Source organism: Solanum tuberosum, unplaced genomic scaffold, assembly GCF_000226075.1.
Source record: "Solanum tuberosum cultivar DM 1-3 516 R44 unplaced genomic scaffold, SolTub_3.0 scf00020, whole genome shotgun sequence".
Lineage (NCBI taxonomy): Eukaryota > Viridiplantae > Streptophyta > Magnoliopsida > Solanales > Solanaceae > Solanum > Solanum tuberosum.
Genome location: NW_006238946.1, coordinates 2,981,797 through 3,000,370, shown reverse-complemented (window position 1 = coordinate 3,000,370; position 18,574 = coordinate 2,981,797). Strand labels below are relative to the sequence as shown.

The 18,574-nt window shown below is 36.8% G+C and overlaps 2 protein-coding genes across 2 annotated transcripts; one reads left to right on the top strand and one right to left on the bottom strand.

Annotated features, from left to right (window-relative positions):
* Positions 1-1,764: 1,764 nt before the first annotated feature.
* Positions 1,765-10,466, top strand: LOC102591064 (PHD finger protein ING1). Its single transcript, XM_006340853.1, has 7 exons — positions 1,765-1,973; positions 2,684-2,755; positions 3,480-3,667; positions 4,540-4,603; positions 4,697-4,793; positions 9,951-10,101; positions 10,188-10,466. The coding sequence occupies exons 1-7, from the start codon at positions 1,946-1,948 to the stop codon at positions 10,296-10,298; spliced, it is 711 nt and encodes a 236-aa protein (XP_006340915.1). The 5' UTR covers positions 1,765-1,945; the 3' UTR covers positions 10,299-10,466.
* Positions 10,467-12,301: 1,835 nt separating this feature from the next.
* Positions 12,302-17,937, bottom strand: LOC102590709 (chaperonin CPN60-2, mitochondrial). Its single transcript, XM_006340852.2, has 17 exons — positions 17,736-17,937; positions 17,600-17,624; positions 17,388-17,519; positions 15,879-16,038; positions 15,577-15,752; positions 15,150-15,245; positions 14,655-14,759; positions 14,446-14,532; positions 14,263-14,352; positions 14,094-14,174; positions 13,935-14,003; positions 13,659-13,736; positions 13,472-13,567; positions 13,234-13,333; positions 13,052-13,155; positions 12,751-12,935; positions 12,302-12,650 (listed from the first exon to the last, which is right to left on the bottom strand). The coding sequence occupies exons 1-17, from the start codon at positions 17,771-17,773 to the stop codon at positions 12,545-12,547; spliced, it is 1,728 nt and encodes a 575-aa protein (XP_006340914.1). The 5' UTR covers positions 17,774-17,937; the 3' UTR covers positions 12,302-12,544.
* Positions 17,938-18,574: the final 637 nt, after the last annotated feature.

Sequence of the window (18,574 nt, the reverse complement as noted above, 5' to 3'; positions counted from 1 at the left end):
TAGCAACTTCCTCTTGTCCTATCATAAGAAGTTTATATGTGCAAAAAAGAGATAAACCAATTTTTTTCACAAAGTCAACAGAGAATTGATATTCAATCATGTTGAAGCTCGAAACTTCTAAATTTGAAATTCAATTTTTGGTAAATAAGTTGTGTTTTGAGGAAAAATTGTTTTGAAAGACACATTGAGGATCCTAACTCTAAAATTTCGAGTGATTTCGTGTAATTTTTGCTGTGTTTTGGATGAATCTAGTGCTTAGATTCAAGGAAAAAAACGAAATCAAATTTTGTTTATAATAGTGTATAATAATGTATATTAGGTGTATAATATTGTATGTCAAATTTTGTATATTGGATTGAATTTTGGGCTAAATATTTATAGCGTAAATTTTAGGCTATATTTTTACAATATAAATTAGGTAATACTAGTATTTTCTAAAAAAAGAAAGAAAGAAGCAATTTACATATTTCCCACTATTTAGGAGCTAATTAATTAGGTTCATGCTAGTTAGCAATATTGCGAATCTTACAAGATTTTGGATTTCAGATACATATATCTGACGCATTTAGATACATGAGGTCAAAATTAGGTGTAATTTGTTCTAAATACATTGTATCCTAATGGATTCACATGTGTATGGCTCTCTCGCTTGCCTCTCTCCTCTCTCGCTCGCAACTCCTCTCTCTCGCTTGCCTCTCTCCTCTCTCGCTCGCAACTCCTCTCTCTCGCTTGCCTCTCTCCTCTCTCGCTCGCAACTCCTCTCTCTCGCTTGCCTCTCTCCTCTCTCGCTCGCAACTCCTCTCTCTCGCTTGCCTCTCTCCTCTCTCGCTCGCAACTCCTCTCTCTCGCTTGCCTCTCTCCTCTCTCGCTCGCAACTCCTCTCTCTCGCTTGCCTCTCTCCTCTCTCGCTCGCAACTCCTCTCTCTCGCTTGCCTCTCTCCTCTCTCGCTCGCAACTCCTCTCTCTCGCTTGCCTCTCTCCTCTCTCGCTCGCAACTCCTCTCTCTCGCTTGCCTCTCTCCTCTCTCGCTCGCAACTCCTCTCTCTCGCTTGCCTCTCTCCTCTCTCGCTCGCAACTCCTCTCTCTCGCTTGCCTCTCTCCTCTCTCGCTCGCAACTCCTCTCTCTCGCTTGCCTCTCTCCTCTCTCGCTCGCAACTCCTCTCTCTCGCTTGCCTCTCTCCTCTCTCGCTCGCAACTCCTCTCTCTCGCTTGCCTCTCTCCTCTCTCGCTCGCAACTCCTCTCTCTCGCTTGCCTCTCTCCTCTCTCGCTCGCAACTCCTCTCTCTCGCTTGCCTCTCTCCTCTCTCGCTCGCAACTCCTCTCTCTCGCTTGCCTCTCTCCTCTCTCGCTCGCAACTCCTCTCTCTCGCTTGCCTCTCTCCTCTCTCGCTCGCAACTCCTCTCTCTCGCTTGCCTCTCTCCTCTCTCGCTCGCAACTCCTCTCTCTCGCTTGCCTCTCTCCTCTCTCGCTCGCAACTCCTCTCTCTCGCTTGCCTCTCTCCTCTCTCGCTCGCAACTCCTCTCTCTCGCTTGCCTCTCTCCTCTCTCGCTCGCAACTCCTCTCTCTCGTTCGCTCCCATATGCATGTATTTAGTGTAATTCACATATATTTCTCTTATAAATACGGATGACAATGAAACAATATCTCAATGAAATTAATAATATACTAAAAAAATAATTTGTGAAACCCGCAACTCACCCCGTTACACAAACAAGATCTTTAAAATTTTATTTCAACCCGCTCTGTCTTGCACCTGTCCGTAAAAGGACCAACCCACCCGCTCCACATCCGCCCCGCGCCCGTTTAAAAACTCTTTATAAGATGGATTTACAAAATCCAGAAACTTTTAATAATAAATATGTTGAGCTAATTCTAATCGAAGCCCAAATTAGGGCTTGAAACTCAAAATCAATAATTCATCGCTGGCTGTAAGAATCTCATAAAAATGTCATTCATCGAAGAATTTCAAGCCAGTAAGTTTCAATTTATTTTTTTATAATTTTTTAAAATATTTTTTTATCTGTTCCAATTTCTGTTTTATAGATTCATATAAAGATTGAATTTTTGTTTCGAATTCATAAGCCTGAAATTGAGAAAAAATAAATTCAGTACAATTCTAAGGATGCTGTGTACTCCATGTGCCAAAATAGTTGTCATGTTTTGCTTCGCGAGGAAAAAGGGGATGTTTTGTTAATAGAAACAAAAAATTATGTGTTTATAGCTGTAATGATATAAATAAAAATACTCATCCGAGTTGGAATACGAGAATTTCCACCTTGTTGAAGATCTAGTGGTGCTACCCGAAGACTTAAATGAATAGCCAATGAGAATTTGCGCGTAGCTTTTGTTTTTTATTTGGTCAATTTGACTACTTTTTTGGAGCTAAATTGGATTAGATTAAATCAAGATTAGTGATTAAGTGAAATAGTTATTGTTTAGTGATGCCTATTTCATGATAGAACCTATTAGTGATAAGATGCACGCCTTTTATTGTTCTGGTCCCTGAATTGAAATGCTGCCTAAGTGACGTGGAACACTCGAGAGTGATTTTTAGTATTCGAGCATGATTTTTAGTATTGTCTGTGTAAGAGTGGTGTGTGATCAATATAGAGGAATTAGTTATTCCTTTATGCAATTATGCTTTGATTTCTAACAAGTTGCTACATTGATGACATTGTCTCAGATATCGAAGCTCTTCCTAACCATTTGCGGAGGAAGTATGCGTTGCTGCGTGATTTGGATAAAAGTCTGCAAGGTATTACTTATAGTGCAAACTTTATATATTATTGGACTATTAATGTTTTCTTACACAAGTTAGTTTCTGTCTGACTTTCCATTGTGATGTGCTTAATTAAGTACATTTGTACATTGTTGAGTTGATTGATAATTTTCTGATTGTGGAAACATTATGCATTTTGAGTGGAATAAGGAGTTGTCTTTGGCACATGCTGACAGGAAGCTTAATCTTCATGGAGTCCCCTTGCATTATATCTAATGAAATGCCTAGTTTAGTGGAACTGTAGAAGATTCACTGGTACATCCTCGTTAAATTGCAGAACAGAACAGTAATGCTTTGGTCTTCTGATTGCCACTGGCCACGTTGGTTTTTTTAGAATGCAAAAAACGATGTTGATAAATACTTTATATCTTTGGTGTAAAGAAGAGGGTATAGATGAGGTAGAACAGCTAGTAGACTTCTTAGGCTCTCTGTAATTATGATTACTTGCACTGTAATTTTTTTTTATGGTTGACAGCATACCCACATTGCTGAGGAATATAACTTTACCTTGCTCAAAAAAAATAAAAATATACTCCTGATTGGCTAAGAGAAAATAGAATAATTTTCTAAGATTCTTAATAGCATTTAGCACTGCTGTGGTAGTAGCTCGACACAAGCACATCAGGTTTAATGGTGTATGCTGTTTCTTCATTTCTTAGTTTGTGGCATTATTACCAAATAAGTGTTTTTTTCGGAACAGGAGTCCAGACCCAAAATGAACAACGTTGTGACAAAGAAATAGAGGATATGATACAACGTATTAAGGCTGGTAATGTGACACCAGACTCTTCACTAATCAAATTCTCTGATGATGCATTGGATGAGCAAAAGCATGCAATCAGGATTGCTGATGAAAAAGTTGCACTAGCTTCTCAGGCATATGATCTGGTAGGGATTTTGGCAACTGCATCTTCTTTCTGCATCAAGCAAAATGTTTCGTTCAATATTCACAGTTCCTTCAGTTCAATCTATTCTAGGAGCATTCGCTTTAAGTTTAGTTGTTCAGTCTCCTTATTTTAGCTTTCTTTGTAAGTTGGATGATGATGATCGTGGTGAAGTTACTTAGTCTTATTCACTTGATACTTGAATGAGATAGAATGTAGAAATGTTTATGAGTTAATCTTTGAAGAAATTTGTTAATTCTTGATCTTTAGAAGAACTTATTTGTCTAAATTCCCTTTGTTCTTGAATTATAAAAGAGAAAACTTACGGCATTACCTAGAGGGTGGTTTTGAATGACAATTATTACCAAGTTCCTGTTTGACTATTTGGTGGATAGGTAATTTTTCCAATTTTGATATTTCAAGGACACAAAAATGATCATGATTGTGAATTGTGATCATAAAATCATGTCCCGAGAAGTTGTATAAATTCCCAGGGCCACTATCTAAGGAGCTTCTGTAAGATTTTTATATGAGCAACCCAAACATGACCTTAGTTTTGGTTACTGAATCCCTTATAAGACTAAATTTTAGATGTAAACTTCCTTGATAATATGCTCCAAGATGCACTTAGACAAGATTTGCCAGCTGTTAACTGAATGAATATCATGCATAAATACAAACTGATACAATGAGGAGGAGTAAATGACTGGTTGTACACATTGCTTCACTGGTATACACTATTGTTTTTATTCCTTCTCAGATGAAGTGATAATTGTGTGGTTTGAAATTGAGGTTTGGTAAGGGTAGTAGGTTTTGTTTATTATTGTATCGTTAATCTACTCTTTATGGCAATCAATGAGAAAATTCTTGCAACAGGTAGATGCTCATATTCAGCAGCTTGATCAGTACTTGAAAAAGTTTGACGAAGATCTCCGGAGAGGTATGTCTGTATCAGCTTCCTCATCTTTTCACCAAGAACAGTGGCCAAACTTACTCATTCTCTTACTGTAGAACAACTTTCTCTTTTATGCAGAAAGGGATACTGCTGTTGTTACTGGAGCTCCTGCTACCACTGCTGAAAATAACGTCAAATCTGGAAGGTCTGGTGAGGGTAAGGGAGGGCGTAAAAAGTAAGTGCTATAGCTTTTTCCTGAATATAAAGCCATCACAGTAATCACTGAATGGTCTTTTCGTAGGAAACTTGCTTTAGCTGCAACTTTCCTAATTTTTTTCAGTTAAAATTTTTCTTATAAGGAGCTCTTAGTTGTGTTATTCACCAACCAATTCTAGACAAGTTCCATTTTTTTTTAATTTTCATATGGTATCAGAGCTTCCATGATGTCAGTAAAGACCAACGTAACACCGGCCTGCTGTTGGCCTGCTTATGATGTATACTTTGCCAAAGCTGCTGCTTCTTTTTATAAGTTTGATATTCCTGTTCTTTTTCCTATGACTATTATGCGTCTTTTTTGGTTATCCTTTTGGTGGCACCTAGAGGCAGAGGTGGGTCCAGGAGTTGAAATTTATGGGTTCTTACAACGACTTCTAATATACGATAATACTAGTTCACAATAAAAAAATATAAATAGTTAGGGAATATTTTAATACATATGTAGGATTTCAGCAAAAGCTACTGGTTCCCTGAAACCTGCACCCAACATGTTGCATCCACCCCTGGTGGCACCATCTCTCTAGACCACTATTCCATCCATTCCTCCAACAATTTTCAAGTAAAAATATTCCTCCGAACTCCTTTTCATATTTTATTAATTGTGTAAGTGTACGAGTATTTAGTTCCTCTTTCAAACATTGAATTTCTGCTCATTGTCTTAGAGATCTTCTTCTCTTCTTTCTTTCATGGTACTAGAGTTTGTGCATTGAGGCCCTCATTTGAGTTTTGATTTTCAATTGCGCCAAGAGTTTTTTTTTTTGAAACTTGGTAACTTTGTATTATAACACAATAGTACATGGGCAGAACTAAACCTTATATACAGATGACCTCCAAAACTCCACTGTTCTAAATCTAAATTGAATCTAAAACATCAATTATAGAGACAGTTTCATTTGAGTATAATTGATTGCACCAAAAACATAACAGCAAAATGCAGTTGAGTTTAACTTTCTGCATACTATTCTCTATGCTCTCAAAACAACTAGAATTTCTCTCTTTCCAGGTTGCCCACCAGATTGAAGCAGGGATAATTCTCCATCTCGTTCTGTCTTTAGCTAGCACTCCTGCCTCCTCCCAACTTTTTAGGGCTTCAGTAATTCTCCTAGGCATGGCCCAGGATATGCCTTTGAGACTCAAGAATACCCTCCATAACTGTTGAGTAAATTTGCAGTGTAGAAAAAGATGATTAACAGTTTCTGATGTTTCTCCACAAAGAAAGCACCTAGGACATAAGGCTATCCCCATTTTCATAACATTATCCTGTGTCAAAGCTGCTTCCTTAGCTAGCAGCCATATAAAACATGAGACTTTATAAGGAATTCTGCCTTTCCAAATTTGTCTCCATGGCCAGGTAGGAATCTGTTGACTTGGTTGCTCCATCAACCTGTAAGCTGCACCTACTTTAAATATACCTTTGCTGCTTCCTTTCCACCATAATGCATCCTCTTCAGCCTGGAGTCCATTGAAGTTTCCAACAATGTTGAGAAATTCTGCCACTCTCATCACTTCCCAGTCATTGAGATGTCTTCTGAACTGGAAATTCCAGCCTTGTGTTGTCCAAATCTCTGCAATTTCGCCGAGAGTTTTCGTCTCTTGTTTTTCCCTGTTATTAGATTTTAGATATTATTCTCCCTTGAACATTGAGTTTTTCGCCATTGTTTGATCACTTTTTCCAGTTAATCTTCAGAGGCCGATTCAAGCTAAGCTGATGGCGTTTTGGATATTTGTGTCATCATACCTCCTTCATTAATGGGAATACATTTCTTTTCTGTGTATGCTGCAAGAAACATCTTTTTGGTGTGCATTACCAATAACTTTTTGGAGAAACGAATATACTTGACTTGATTTTCCTGTTTTGATTTGCTTGTGGTATACTTGTCTCATCAAGTCAAGTCAACCGTAACTTTGTCTGGTATACTTGACTTGATTTCCCCATTTTGATTTGCTTTATCACCTTGAGTTTGAGAGGGCATGTTGAAAATACAAGAGAGACTATTGCACTTATAGATATATCTATTAAAGCTATGAAATATTCTAAATGGTAATGATATAATTAGAAGTTTTGGGTATTTAGGGAAGTTACCTCAATGTAAACTTCTTTATTTAGGAAACTTGCCTTAGTTTATACTTTCCTCGTTTGCCTAATTTTTTTATTTCATGTTAATCTAAACTCTTATTTAAGGAACCCCCAGTTTTTCTTACTAGGTTAATTATTTTATAAACAATGGTAAAAAATCTCCCATGTACTAGAAGTATACCAGAAAGTAGAAAATCTACAACATAATATGAAATTCAACAGGCTATTGCAGTTATATTTATCTATTAAAAGTATGAAAGGTTCTAAATGGTAATGATATAATTTAGAGTTTTGGGTATTTAGGAAAGTTGCCCTTTGTAAGGGAGGAATTGGATTTTTTGCATTTACTAGTTTGAATTCCCATGGCACCAAAAAATGTGTCTTCTTACTCGCCTGACAGCAAGGGAACAACATTGGCTTCGTGTGCAAATGCTCATGTGAAGATGTCGATCACCTTTTCCTACATTATCTGGCGGCAACTTGTTTGTGGTGCGATATTTTGAGATGGTTGGACTGCCATGGGCTATGCAAGCGAAGAGTTGGATATTGGCCCATTAGCATCCATGTGAGTAGAGACGAATCCAGGATTTTGAGAAGATGGGTGCACCATTACTTTTAAGATAAGATATAAAATATTATAGTGACAACAACTTGGCGAGTAAAAGATAATTATATTAGCACAAAAAACATCACCAATTTGCAAGTGTACTCTACGAGATTTCATACTTTGAAACAACAACAACAACATAGCCAGTGAAATCTCACAAGTGGGCATTGGCCCGTCTGGGGAGGGTAGAATGTATGCGAAACCTTACCACTACCTCGTGGAGGTAGAGCGGTTGTTTCCGTTCATGATTCCTCTTCTTGGCCTTTGCGATGGTGATTTAGCATTTAGGTTTTTAGAGCAATAAAAAGGCAATATCAATTGGGGTTTTTTGTTTTATGATAAATAGGGATTAGAGAGTGATCCTATAATAGAGAACAATATAATTTTTGGGATGGAGAAAACTCTACAGTGTCCAAGCTACGGAAACAAGAGCTTTTGCTTTAGAATAAAGAAAGGAAAAGAAAGAAATAAGTTTTGTGGGCTGTGGCTGTTATCAATGTTATTAGAAGAGGGAAAGATGCTTTAAAAGGGAAAAAAGGACTGCTGCTTAGCAGCTTTAGAAATAAAAAGGTAAAAAACTAAGACGAAAACAGAATCAAGCGGATTCGATCCCTCGACCATCAAGTGGGATTCACTCAGACTAGAGCTCAAACCAGTGAACCACTCAGCCTCTTTTCACCATGGGTTCCTTCAGATAATACTAGATATATTCAACAAATTATACACATAATATATCTAGTTTAGTCGGGTGACCATGAGTTCATTTCGAGAATCAACCAACCGAAAAATTTGTAGCCCAAGTGACTCACAACTTACCTCTCGCCCAAATAAATGAATGGGATGAATCAATGGCATGTGGAAGGAATAGGAAAACTTTGGATGGATAGAGAATATCTATGCAATTTTGAGCAATAGCCTCTCATTTCTAGTATCTTTTTGATGCACCTATGAAGTTCCAGTTTGTATAAATGATTGGTTGACATACTAAGAAAATCATATTATGTTGTAGTTTCTCTACTTTTTGGTATACTTCTAGCACACGAGAGATTTTACCATTGTTAATAAAATTATTACCTAATAAAAAAAACTGAGGGTTCCTTACATAAGAGTTTAGATTACATAAAATAAAAATAAAAAAAGGATCAAATGAGGAAAGTATAAACTAAGGTAAGTTTCCTAAATAAGGAAGTTTACATTGAGGCAACTTTCATGAATGCCCAAAACTCCTAATTATATCGTATTACCATTTAGAACATTTCATACCTTTAATAGATATGTCTAAATATAAGTGCAATAGTCTCTTGAATTTCATATTACGTTGTAGATTCTCTACTTTTTGGTATACTTTTTAGTACACGAGAGATTTTACCATTTTTAATAAAATTCTTTACCTAATTAAAAAACTGAGGGAAACGAGGAAAGTATAAGCTAACGTAAGTTTCCTAATAAGGAATTTTACATTGAGACTTATAATAATATGACTTCACTGAAACTGATCTTTCTCTTCCCACCCCATCTCCATGAGCTTTGACAATCATGTGTTGTACTTTACTTGTGAAACATTTCGACTAGGTCAGGAATTCATCTACTTCTCAGTCCTTTAGGTTCTTCCTGACCGTTACATCCCAATGAACTTCTCCCTCTGGTAACTTTCAAATCTTGTACTCATCTCCTTCTGCTTGAGATTTGCAAATGTTTAGGGATGTCAGTCTCAACATCACTTCCTACACCACTTGTGATTCCAAAGCTGGTTTTCTTTCACCCCTTACCCTGAAGGTTATGTTACCGATGAAATCTTTCCTTCCTTCTATAATATCCAACATCCACATTCAATAGGAAGTGGGATATTTTCAAGACCCCCTTTCCCTTTCTCCATTTCTTTGGGGACGTAATCTCCTCTCAGCTGATTAAGTGAAAAATATGCTACTTATAGAGATTCAAGAGAAGTGCTCGTTTCTTTTTTATTCTCTTTTTTCACAGTTAGCAAAAAGATTTACATAAATAATGAGGTATATCATGTTGTTTTGCCTTGTACCTTTGCCCCCAAATATTTTACCCTAGGTTGCTATTCTTTATCGGCAATGTAATTGTCTTGTAATTTCTAAACAAACATTTTATCCTTTTCCTTTATGACCCGCAAAAAGTTTCATTAAGTGTAAGCAGAACAACTTGCTTGATCCATGAGTTTGGAAAGAAGTGGTTTCCCTTGGCAACTGAACCAGCTTAATTTTCTATTGGTGTTAGTTTTCCAAGTCCCAACGTTTTTTTGGCCATTCTGTCTGTTTCTGTGGCCAAGGGAAGCCACTTGTGGGAGTTGTTGTTGTCTGTCGGTTTCTGTGGCCCGACTGATAAGCTCTTGTGTGAATGTATATATCTGTCCTTGTGTGGTATTTAGATTAAACTTGTGCTGAAGGGAATAATTTGTTCTGCAGAACACGTCTTGCTACAGCAGCTGCAGCTACAGCCACTGCAGCAACACCAAGTGGAATGGATTTGGATCTGCCTGTTGATCCAAACGAACCAACATACTGTTTCTGCAATCAAGTTAGCTATGGTGAAATGGTTGCTTGCGACAATCCTAATGTACGTACTCAGCTAAGTCTTACCAATCATCTCCTTAAACTTTAGTACATTGAAAGTTTGCTAAAATTGATTATGCCTTTCAACAGTGCAAAATAGAGTGGTTCCACTACGGCTGCGTTGGCCTCAAAGAACAGCCCAAGGGGAAATGGTTTTGCGCGGATTGTGCAGGAACGCAAAAGAAGCGGAAAGGAAAGTGATAGAAATAGAAGAAAATCACCCAGTATACTGATTTTAGACGTTTTGGCAATGGGATAAATTATATTGATACTGTGCTACTGTAATTTTGTTCTGTGTTGGCTGTTTTCTTGACAATGCTTATGTCTATTGTTCGACTCTTCTGGTAAAAACCTTTTCTGAGTCCATTACTCAAATGGTCATTCAACTATTCGAAATTACTTACTCGAGCCTGGGGTCCTTCGGAAACAGTCTCCTTTCCTCCACGAGGTAGGGGTATGGTCTGCCTATACTCTATCCTCCTCAAACCCCACATGGGGGATTCTATAGGGTATGTTGTTTACATAATAATAGAGATTGACCAATTTAACTGTTTTTTCTGGTCAGGCTTGACTTCGTTTTTCCTCACCTAATCACCTATTATCATGCCAAACAAAGGAGAGGGATATAGAAAAAACGAAGTAATGAAAGAAGAAGTCATTGCTGGTGCCTAGTAGTAACGACCTGTCATGATCTATTGATTCATATAAAGCTCTTGTTAAGACCACGTCTTCCTTCAAGAGCGGGGATAAGGGAACACCCGTTTACAAAATGAGGCTAGTGTTCTGTCTTCGTTGGTTCCGCTTCTAGGTAAAAAGCAAAAACCTATGAAAATATTGTTAAACATAACCTAGAAAAGGATTAGAATAATTTCAGCACACTAATTAATAATTTAATACATTGAGAAATCAATGACTCAACAAAAAATATTACTTTTATTTCTAACAATAAACTATTTCACATTAAAACAAATAAACTATTTTTTTCACCAATCAGCATATTTATAACCTACATTTTGACCATCAGTCAAATAAAAACCATCTTCCTTCACAGTCCATTGACAAACAGTTGCACGAGCTGTAATATTTGAATCCTTAACACGTATCGAGATCATTGAATACCTCAAAAGCTTTATCGTTAGAATTTCACCAGAAATGACAAAAGAACATAGTTTTCAATAACGTGCTAGCATGAAATGACCAATTGATAATAGTTGTTGGAGCAATATCATGAAATCCTATATCATCGTCTTTAGATGCACAATGAACCCTTAGTGTAGGGGAATTGTTTGGTAGGGCATTCCATACATAAACATTATATTTTGGCCCATCAAAAATATTCCCTTTTGCTTGTGGAAAGCAAAAACATAAAATGCATAGCAAGAAAATAGCTTTGATTTGTGAATAAGCATTACCAAAAAAAAAGTTAAAATTTTCTTGTTTTTGGGTTCAACTACTATAAGGGTAGATGGTTTTTATACTGTCAAATCACTTTGAAATACTTATACATTATATATAAGTTAAATCCATAAGTTAAATCCATAAGAGATCATCAAATGCCAAATATGGAAAATTATTAAATAAATTGCAGTAAGCAAAAGAGAATATTCTAATTATAATTCAAATATGTATTGGAAGAACAAGAATAAATATAATTATATTTAAATTCTTAGAATATTCCCATATGAATAATTGATTAATATAGTGTGAAAAGGGTAACTTATTTACATCTATTTGATCTCTAAAATGTTTTAAAAAATCATACTTAGTCATAACTTCCCAATTAGGAGTTTATTGTAAATGAGGATCCACTTTACCAAACATAGAATAATAAACGGAAAGAATAAAAAATTCTCTTAAACTATCGTTCAAAAATGTCCATACTATACCGTCAATATAGTAGGTTATAACATATTTGGAATATTCAGCAACGATAATAGGGTCCGATTTATAATCAACCAATCTTGTATTTGGACACCTTAATCTGATGCTCCTTCTAATTTTGGTCACGGGTGCACCTATTGAGTCTAAATGTTTCTCATTCGTCAATTTCAACCGCGGAAAAAATAGACCATAGCTTGGTGCTAAAAAACGTTGCTTTCTGAGATTCGATCTCCCTAGTCAAAACGTTCCGAAAAAAGAAAAGTAGAACAGGTATAAATTCATCACCTCAAAAAAATAGTTAAACCAGAAAGGACACCAAAACAAAAGAGAACACTGAAATGGACCTATATTTTGCTAACCAAAATGCTGCGTATTCAAATGAAGACTACAAATTTTGAACCTACAAAAACATGAATTCACAATGGTCTCTCTTGCTATTGATACAATAGGCGCGTTTTCTATCGTAAAGATTTCATCAAAATAGGAAACAACTCTAAATTTATTTTTTTGCTTTGTTCTAAACAAATGTTGTCAAGCAGCTGCAATTACTGTTTTTGGCTTTTCAATTAGAAGTCCATGCCACCCATACCGCCACCCATTGCAGGAGATTCCTTCTCATCCTTAGGAAGCTCGACAACAACTGCTTCAGTTGTGGTCAAGAGAGACGAGACGCTGCATAGAACACAACACAAAAAGGGAAGTTAGCAAGAATGTGAGGCCAATGTCTTAACGACGAAAGAACAAGAAAATAGGAAGGGGGTGATATGCTAACCTGGCAGCATCAACCAAAGCTGTCCTAATCACTTTCACTGGATCGATAATCCCTGCCTTTATCATATCTACATATTCACCCTTGGCCGCATCATATCCAAGATCAAGGTTGTCCTGATCCAACAGTTTACCAACCACGACAGCACCCTCTACTCCTGCGTTAGAGGCTATTGTATGTACTGGTGTCTGCAAACACAAGTTCAACCAAGTCAGAAGTCATTCACAACACAAGATATACCTTGAGTGAAATTACTCTATTTCTAAGAAGCTAATTAGCAGGGTTAAAAAGGAGTACAGCAAACCTTCAGAGCATTCTGAATAATTTGTACACCAATCTTCTGGTCAAAGTTGGCTGTTGTCAAATTATCCAATTCTCTTGCTGCATAAAGAAGAGCAACACCACCACCTGCAAGACAAAAGGATCAATAATCTCCGACTAATTGGCTCTTCCCATTTTGCTACGAATTCACAGACATATATTAACCTGGAACAATTCCTTCCTCCACTGCAGCCTTTGTGGCATTCAAAGCATCAGTTACTCTATCTTTCTTTTCACCAACCTCAGCTTCACTGGCACCTCCAATCTGAAAATTAGTACACATACTGTGATGGCATATTATAATAACGAGTCCGAATTAACAGTTGCAACTTCTTTCCTCTAATAGAAAAGTTTGAATTCTTCTTTAGAACTGAATTTACACAGGTTGCAAACAAAGGCATACCTTTAACACAGCAACACCCCCTGAAAGCTTAGCTAGTCTTTCCTGCAACTTCTCCTTGTCATAGTCAGATGTGCTCTGTTCAATGGTTGATCTAATCTGCAAATACAAAGTGCACGAGTATATGCTCAACTCCATGCTGAAGTACAGTGCTTTTACCGATATTGGTGAAAAAGTAAGCAAGACGAACCAGTTCACATCGTTCCTCTATGGACTTCTTCTTACCAGCACCATCAAGAATGACAGTATCATCCTTAGAGATAGTCGCCTAGGAAAAGGAAAGCATGAGTAAACTTAACAGTAGGAGACACATAGATAAAGTCGATCCCCCCTACCCAGCATATAACTCACTAGAAATACCAAACATGTATCACAGTATGCACAATTTTCTCATGCACTTATATATTCAAAGGAAAACATACATAGTAAAAGAAACAACTACAGCCAAATCACGCAGCAAAAATACCTCTTTACTTGTTCCCAGCATCTCGAACTCCAAATTTTCAATGTTCAGTCCAAGCTCTTCTGTTATGACCTACCATACAAGCAGTAATACACGTTGGTTAGGTATCATGAAGACAAATATCAATTATCTCATACATGAGCACAGTAGAACAGTTCTCACTTGGCCTCCAGTTAAAATAGCAAGATCTTGCAAATAAGCTTTCCTGTTTTCACCAAAGCCTGGTGCTTTGATGGCACAAACCTGTAGACATTTACAGACAATACATAATCACCAGACTGAGGAGAAGTCGAACAACAGAGCAGGAAATACTGATCACTGATCAGCATACCTTGATTCCAGCACGGAGTTTGTTCAAAATAAGAGTGGCGAGTGCTTCATTGTCCACATCTTCAGCCACAATTAAGAGGGGCCTTTGTCTCTGCATAGATGAAATAAGACTGCAAGAGTAAGATAGACAGCAACATGATCAATCTCATAGACACCAAATTGATAATCTCAGTAAGAGGATCACCTTCAGAGCTAACTCCAATGCTTTCACAACAGCATTAACGCTTGAGATCTTTTTCTCATGAATCAGAATTAGTGGGTTATCCAGTTCCTGCCAGACATCAGGAGAATAGTGAGTTTTAAACAAGAGAATGGTGCAAAATATGTAAAGAATGTTGGCACAGCGAGCAAACTCGTGTGAGCTTAACTAAGATTAGCAAGCCAAAAACATACACATTTCTGATTCTTCTGATTTGTGATGAAGTATGGTGATATGTAACCTCTATCCAACTTCATCCCTTCAACAACATCCAATTCATTGAGCAATGTCTTCCCGTCCTGTGTGATAGTAGATATGAGTTAGCTACACATCATTACAGTAACAAGTCTTCCACAAATTAGCCCAAGTGTATAACAGATAGATACAAATTGGACTATGACAAGATGTTCCTCATAACTGGGCAACAAAATAATTTATCAAAATCCCATATGCTTGATTTCTAGCCCAAATTCTCCCATATAACCACTAAAATTCATCAGGTATCAATTAGTAAAACTCGGCAAAGATATCGTCTACTTCAGTTCCAGCCACATCCCAAGAGCATATTAAAATCAGAAGCTTCCTAATTTAGGGCACGCATTTTAAAGCTCATATAGATAGTTAGGACCACAGTGACCAAACGGTGCATACAGAGATTGCATACATAGATAGACAATAGGATTACTTACTTGAATAGTGATGACTCCCTCCTTGCCTACTTTCTCCATAGCCCTTGCAATTAGGTCGCCAATTTCTCTTTCTCCGTTTGCAGAGATAGTCCCAACCTATCAAAAGTTACAATATCAAAATCTTATGGGAAGAAGTGTATCACTTAAGCAAAGAAGCTACGTAGAAATCTTCAGTGCATAATTAAATCTTCTTTCCCGGGAGATCTTTTACTTCTGCCTTTTTCTCCTTGTACTAGTACTGCTTCCCTATGAGTTCCTTTTCACTGTTTATTTTTTTCTTTCACATTTTTTTTTTTTGCGTTAGGTTGGGAGGGGTCAGGCATAGAGGCTTCTAGGGAGGGAGGAGGTTGCCTGCAAAAGAGAGAGAATTGTATGTACCAAAAAAGCAGTATTTTTTATGTGCAAATTTAAAAACTGACAAAGATACCTGTGCAATTTCCTCAGATGTACTGATCATCCGTGCTCTGCTTTTCAGGTTTGTCACAACAGAATCTACAGCCATGGTAATACCCCGTCTAAGGTCCATTGCATTCATACCAGCTGCCACTGACTTGCATCCTTCAGCAAATATTGCTCGGGTGAGGACTGTTGCACAAGTGGTACCTGAAAAATTAGAAAATAGACAGAACCACCAATTATATTAGGATGGAAATTCATAAATTCAGTCCAACAAAGAAAGAGACATCAAACTCCAGCACTGGAGGCAATACTGGACTCCTAAAGACTTACCATCACCAGCAACATCATTCGTTGCATTGGCGACTTGTTTTACAAGGCTAGCACCAACATTTTGTATCTTGTCCTTGAATTCAATACTTTTTGCAACAGTCACGCCATCTTTTGTTACTTTGGGTGCACCCCAACTTTGTTCAATCACCACATTACGCCCCTACAAAATAAGCATCTAGTATCATTTGTCACTGATGATGATGAATCTGTTACCACCAGAAACATAGGAGACGTGGTGGTAATGAATAATTCTCATCTCCAACAAATATGTTGGCAGAGAAAGTATTGCTGCCTTAGTGTTCTCCAAGCTTAAACAGCAGAAGCAAGGAGTGATGAGAAAAAAAGGCAACTATTTCACTTTTGCTTCAACAGAACGAGTTGTCCCAAAATGTTGGGAGTTTGGTCAACCAGAGAAAGAAGCTTATTGACAGCTTGACATAATTTTCAGCTGGGACAACGAATTCTTCTTAGTAGGGACCTAAACAGAGGAGTTCCTCTAAATGTCATTTAAGTTGCATATGCCCCTAATGAGTACTTCCCAGAACACAATAAGAAGCATGAGAGCATCTGAAAATAGCAATAATTTAATGTTTGATGGAATCGATTTACATGTCTACATAACTGAATTCATGTTATCAATTTCCAAAAGATTAAAGGCACATGTCTGATAATTTTGCATTTTTTGTATGAACTTGAACCATTAGATCCAACAAATGAACAAGTCAAATGAAAGAGAAAAGTCCCATCACAACCCATCAGATCAACATAATATTTAATGTACACGAATTGGAAAATAGATGTCTATAATTTGCTAGATTCTTTCACCAAAATTCAGATCCATAACATGGGTTTCACTACAATCTTTTGTTTTTTTCCATGGGTAATGAGTTTTGCTACAATCTTGAGTAACAAGTAACCCTTCCAAGGCTCAAACAATTTAATTTTTAGACAACACACAAGAACTTTACATATTTGGAAACAAGGTAACAATATTGTCAAAAGTGAAAAGCACAAAAAACTCTAAGGTCCATTGTGGCTTTAGGCGCAAAGCACAAATAGAGCGTGGGCTTTAATGACAAAAGGTGCAAATGGAGAAAACATCCAAATATACATGTTTAGTCTAAGATTAATAATTATAATAAAGACAAAGAAATTAAAGTCTTTAACGACAAAATGAAATATCAATTGTTTAGTGTGGCCTTTTCAGGAAACACACATTCACAAGGAAAAGTTTGTATTAGAGACTGATAACAACAAAAATCTTAAAGAGTATGGATGACAACACTAAAGCACACATTAAGCAACGAGAAGTGCTCAATGTGTTTTGAGCCTCCCTCATGGGCTTTAAGCGCGCCTTCAACAAAAACGCTAGGTAACAAGTTATTATTAACCATATTTATATATAAGAACATCATATGTAATAAACTACTCAACCCCAAATAGCAATAATGCCACATACAATAGAGAAAACAGAATATATTCACAAATGGGGTTGATAAAGCATTTCACCTTTGGACCCATAGTGACTTTAACAGCATCAGCAAGCTGCTCAACACCTTGAAGCATCAAAGCTCTAGCTTCAACTCCAAATCTGATATCCTTTGCAGCATAGTTTCTACTCCAATTGAACCTCCCACCAATCTACAACAAAACCATTTCAAACAACAATCCAAAACATACCATTTCTTTGATCTATACACAAAAAAACATACGAAACTCACCTGTTGGGAACTGATTCTTGCAACTCTGTACAAACAAGAAAATGGGTATTTTTCAAAATTAAATCTTTCACTCTTTCAACACACAATACACCAAAAAACAAGAAAAAAAAAACAAGTTACAGAATATGCAAATTACCTGGCTTTAGAAGCAAGATTTGCTGCAAAACGATACATTTTGAAACTGAGAAATGCTGCTGAAAGTGAAAATGGAAGGGGTTTTGAAGAACAAAGAGAGAAGTGGGGATGAAGAAGAAGCTTCAAAGGTATTTTATTTAGTGAGGAAGGGCCTAGAAGATCCCAAGAAGCACCTTCTAGGGTTTTAGGGTTTTATGAAAGAGGGTTTAATTAATATAACAGTATGAAACTACTATAATCATATTCAAGATAATTAAAATAAAGTTCACAAAAAGTTGGTAATTTATAAATTCAAGAAAAGTTGATAAAAATTAAAAAGAGAAAAGAACTGAGGTAAAAGAGAATGTGATAAGCCGGTAACTGTTGACGTTTTCATGATAGTAAGGTGTTTTTTTTAATTTAAATATCCACTTACAACTTGATTGTTGTTATTACTGCAGAGCTATATGTCACGGACTTAGAGTATTTGCTAAGACACCGTGCGGCACTTGACAACTTACTCACTATTCTTTCAAGATCTCGTAAGCTCAAGTAAGCCTTTAAGACTAAGATCGCTAAGAGAATGCTTAAGAAAGACTTAGAAAATCAAAGAGAGCTTTTTGGAAGAAGGCTTTTGTATTGGCTTTGGAAGATTGCTTACAACTTGGATGGTTGCTTTCTTGGTTGGATGCCTTGCAAATGAATGGCACCACCTATTTATACTAAATCCTAAGGACTAAAGTGCAAATAAAAATTACTTACAAGTCCCTCTAATATTTACACAAAAGCCCCTCTTCTAGAATTCTCTATACCTCTAGAGAATTCTAAGGCTTTCTTGAAACTATCTAAATTATTCTAGAG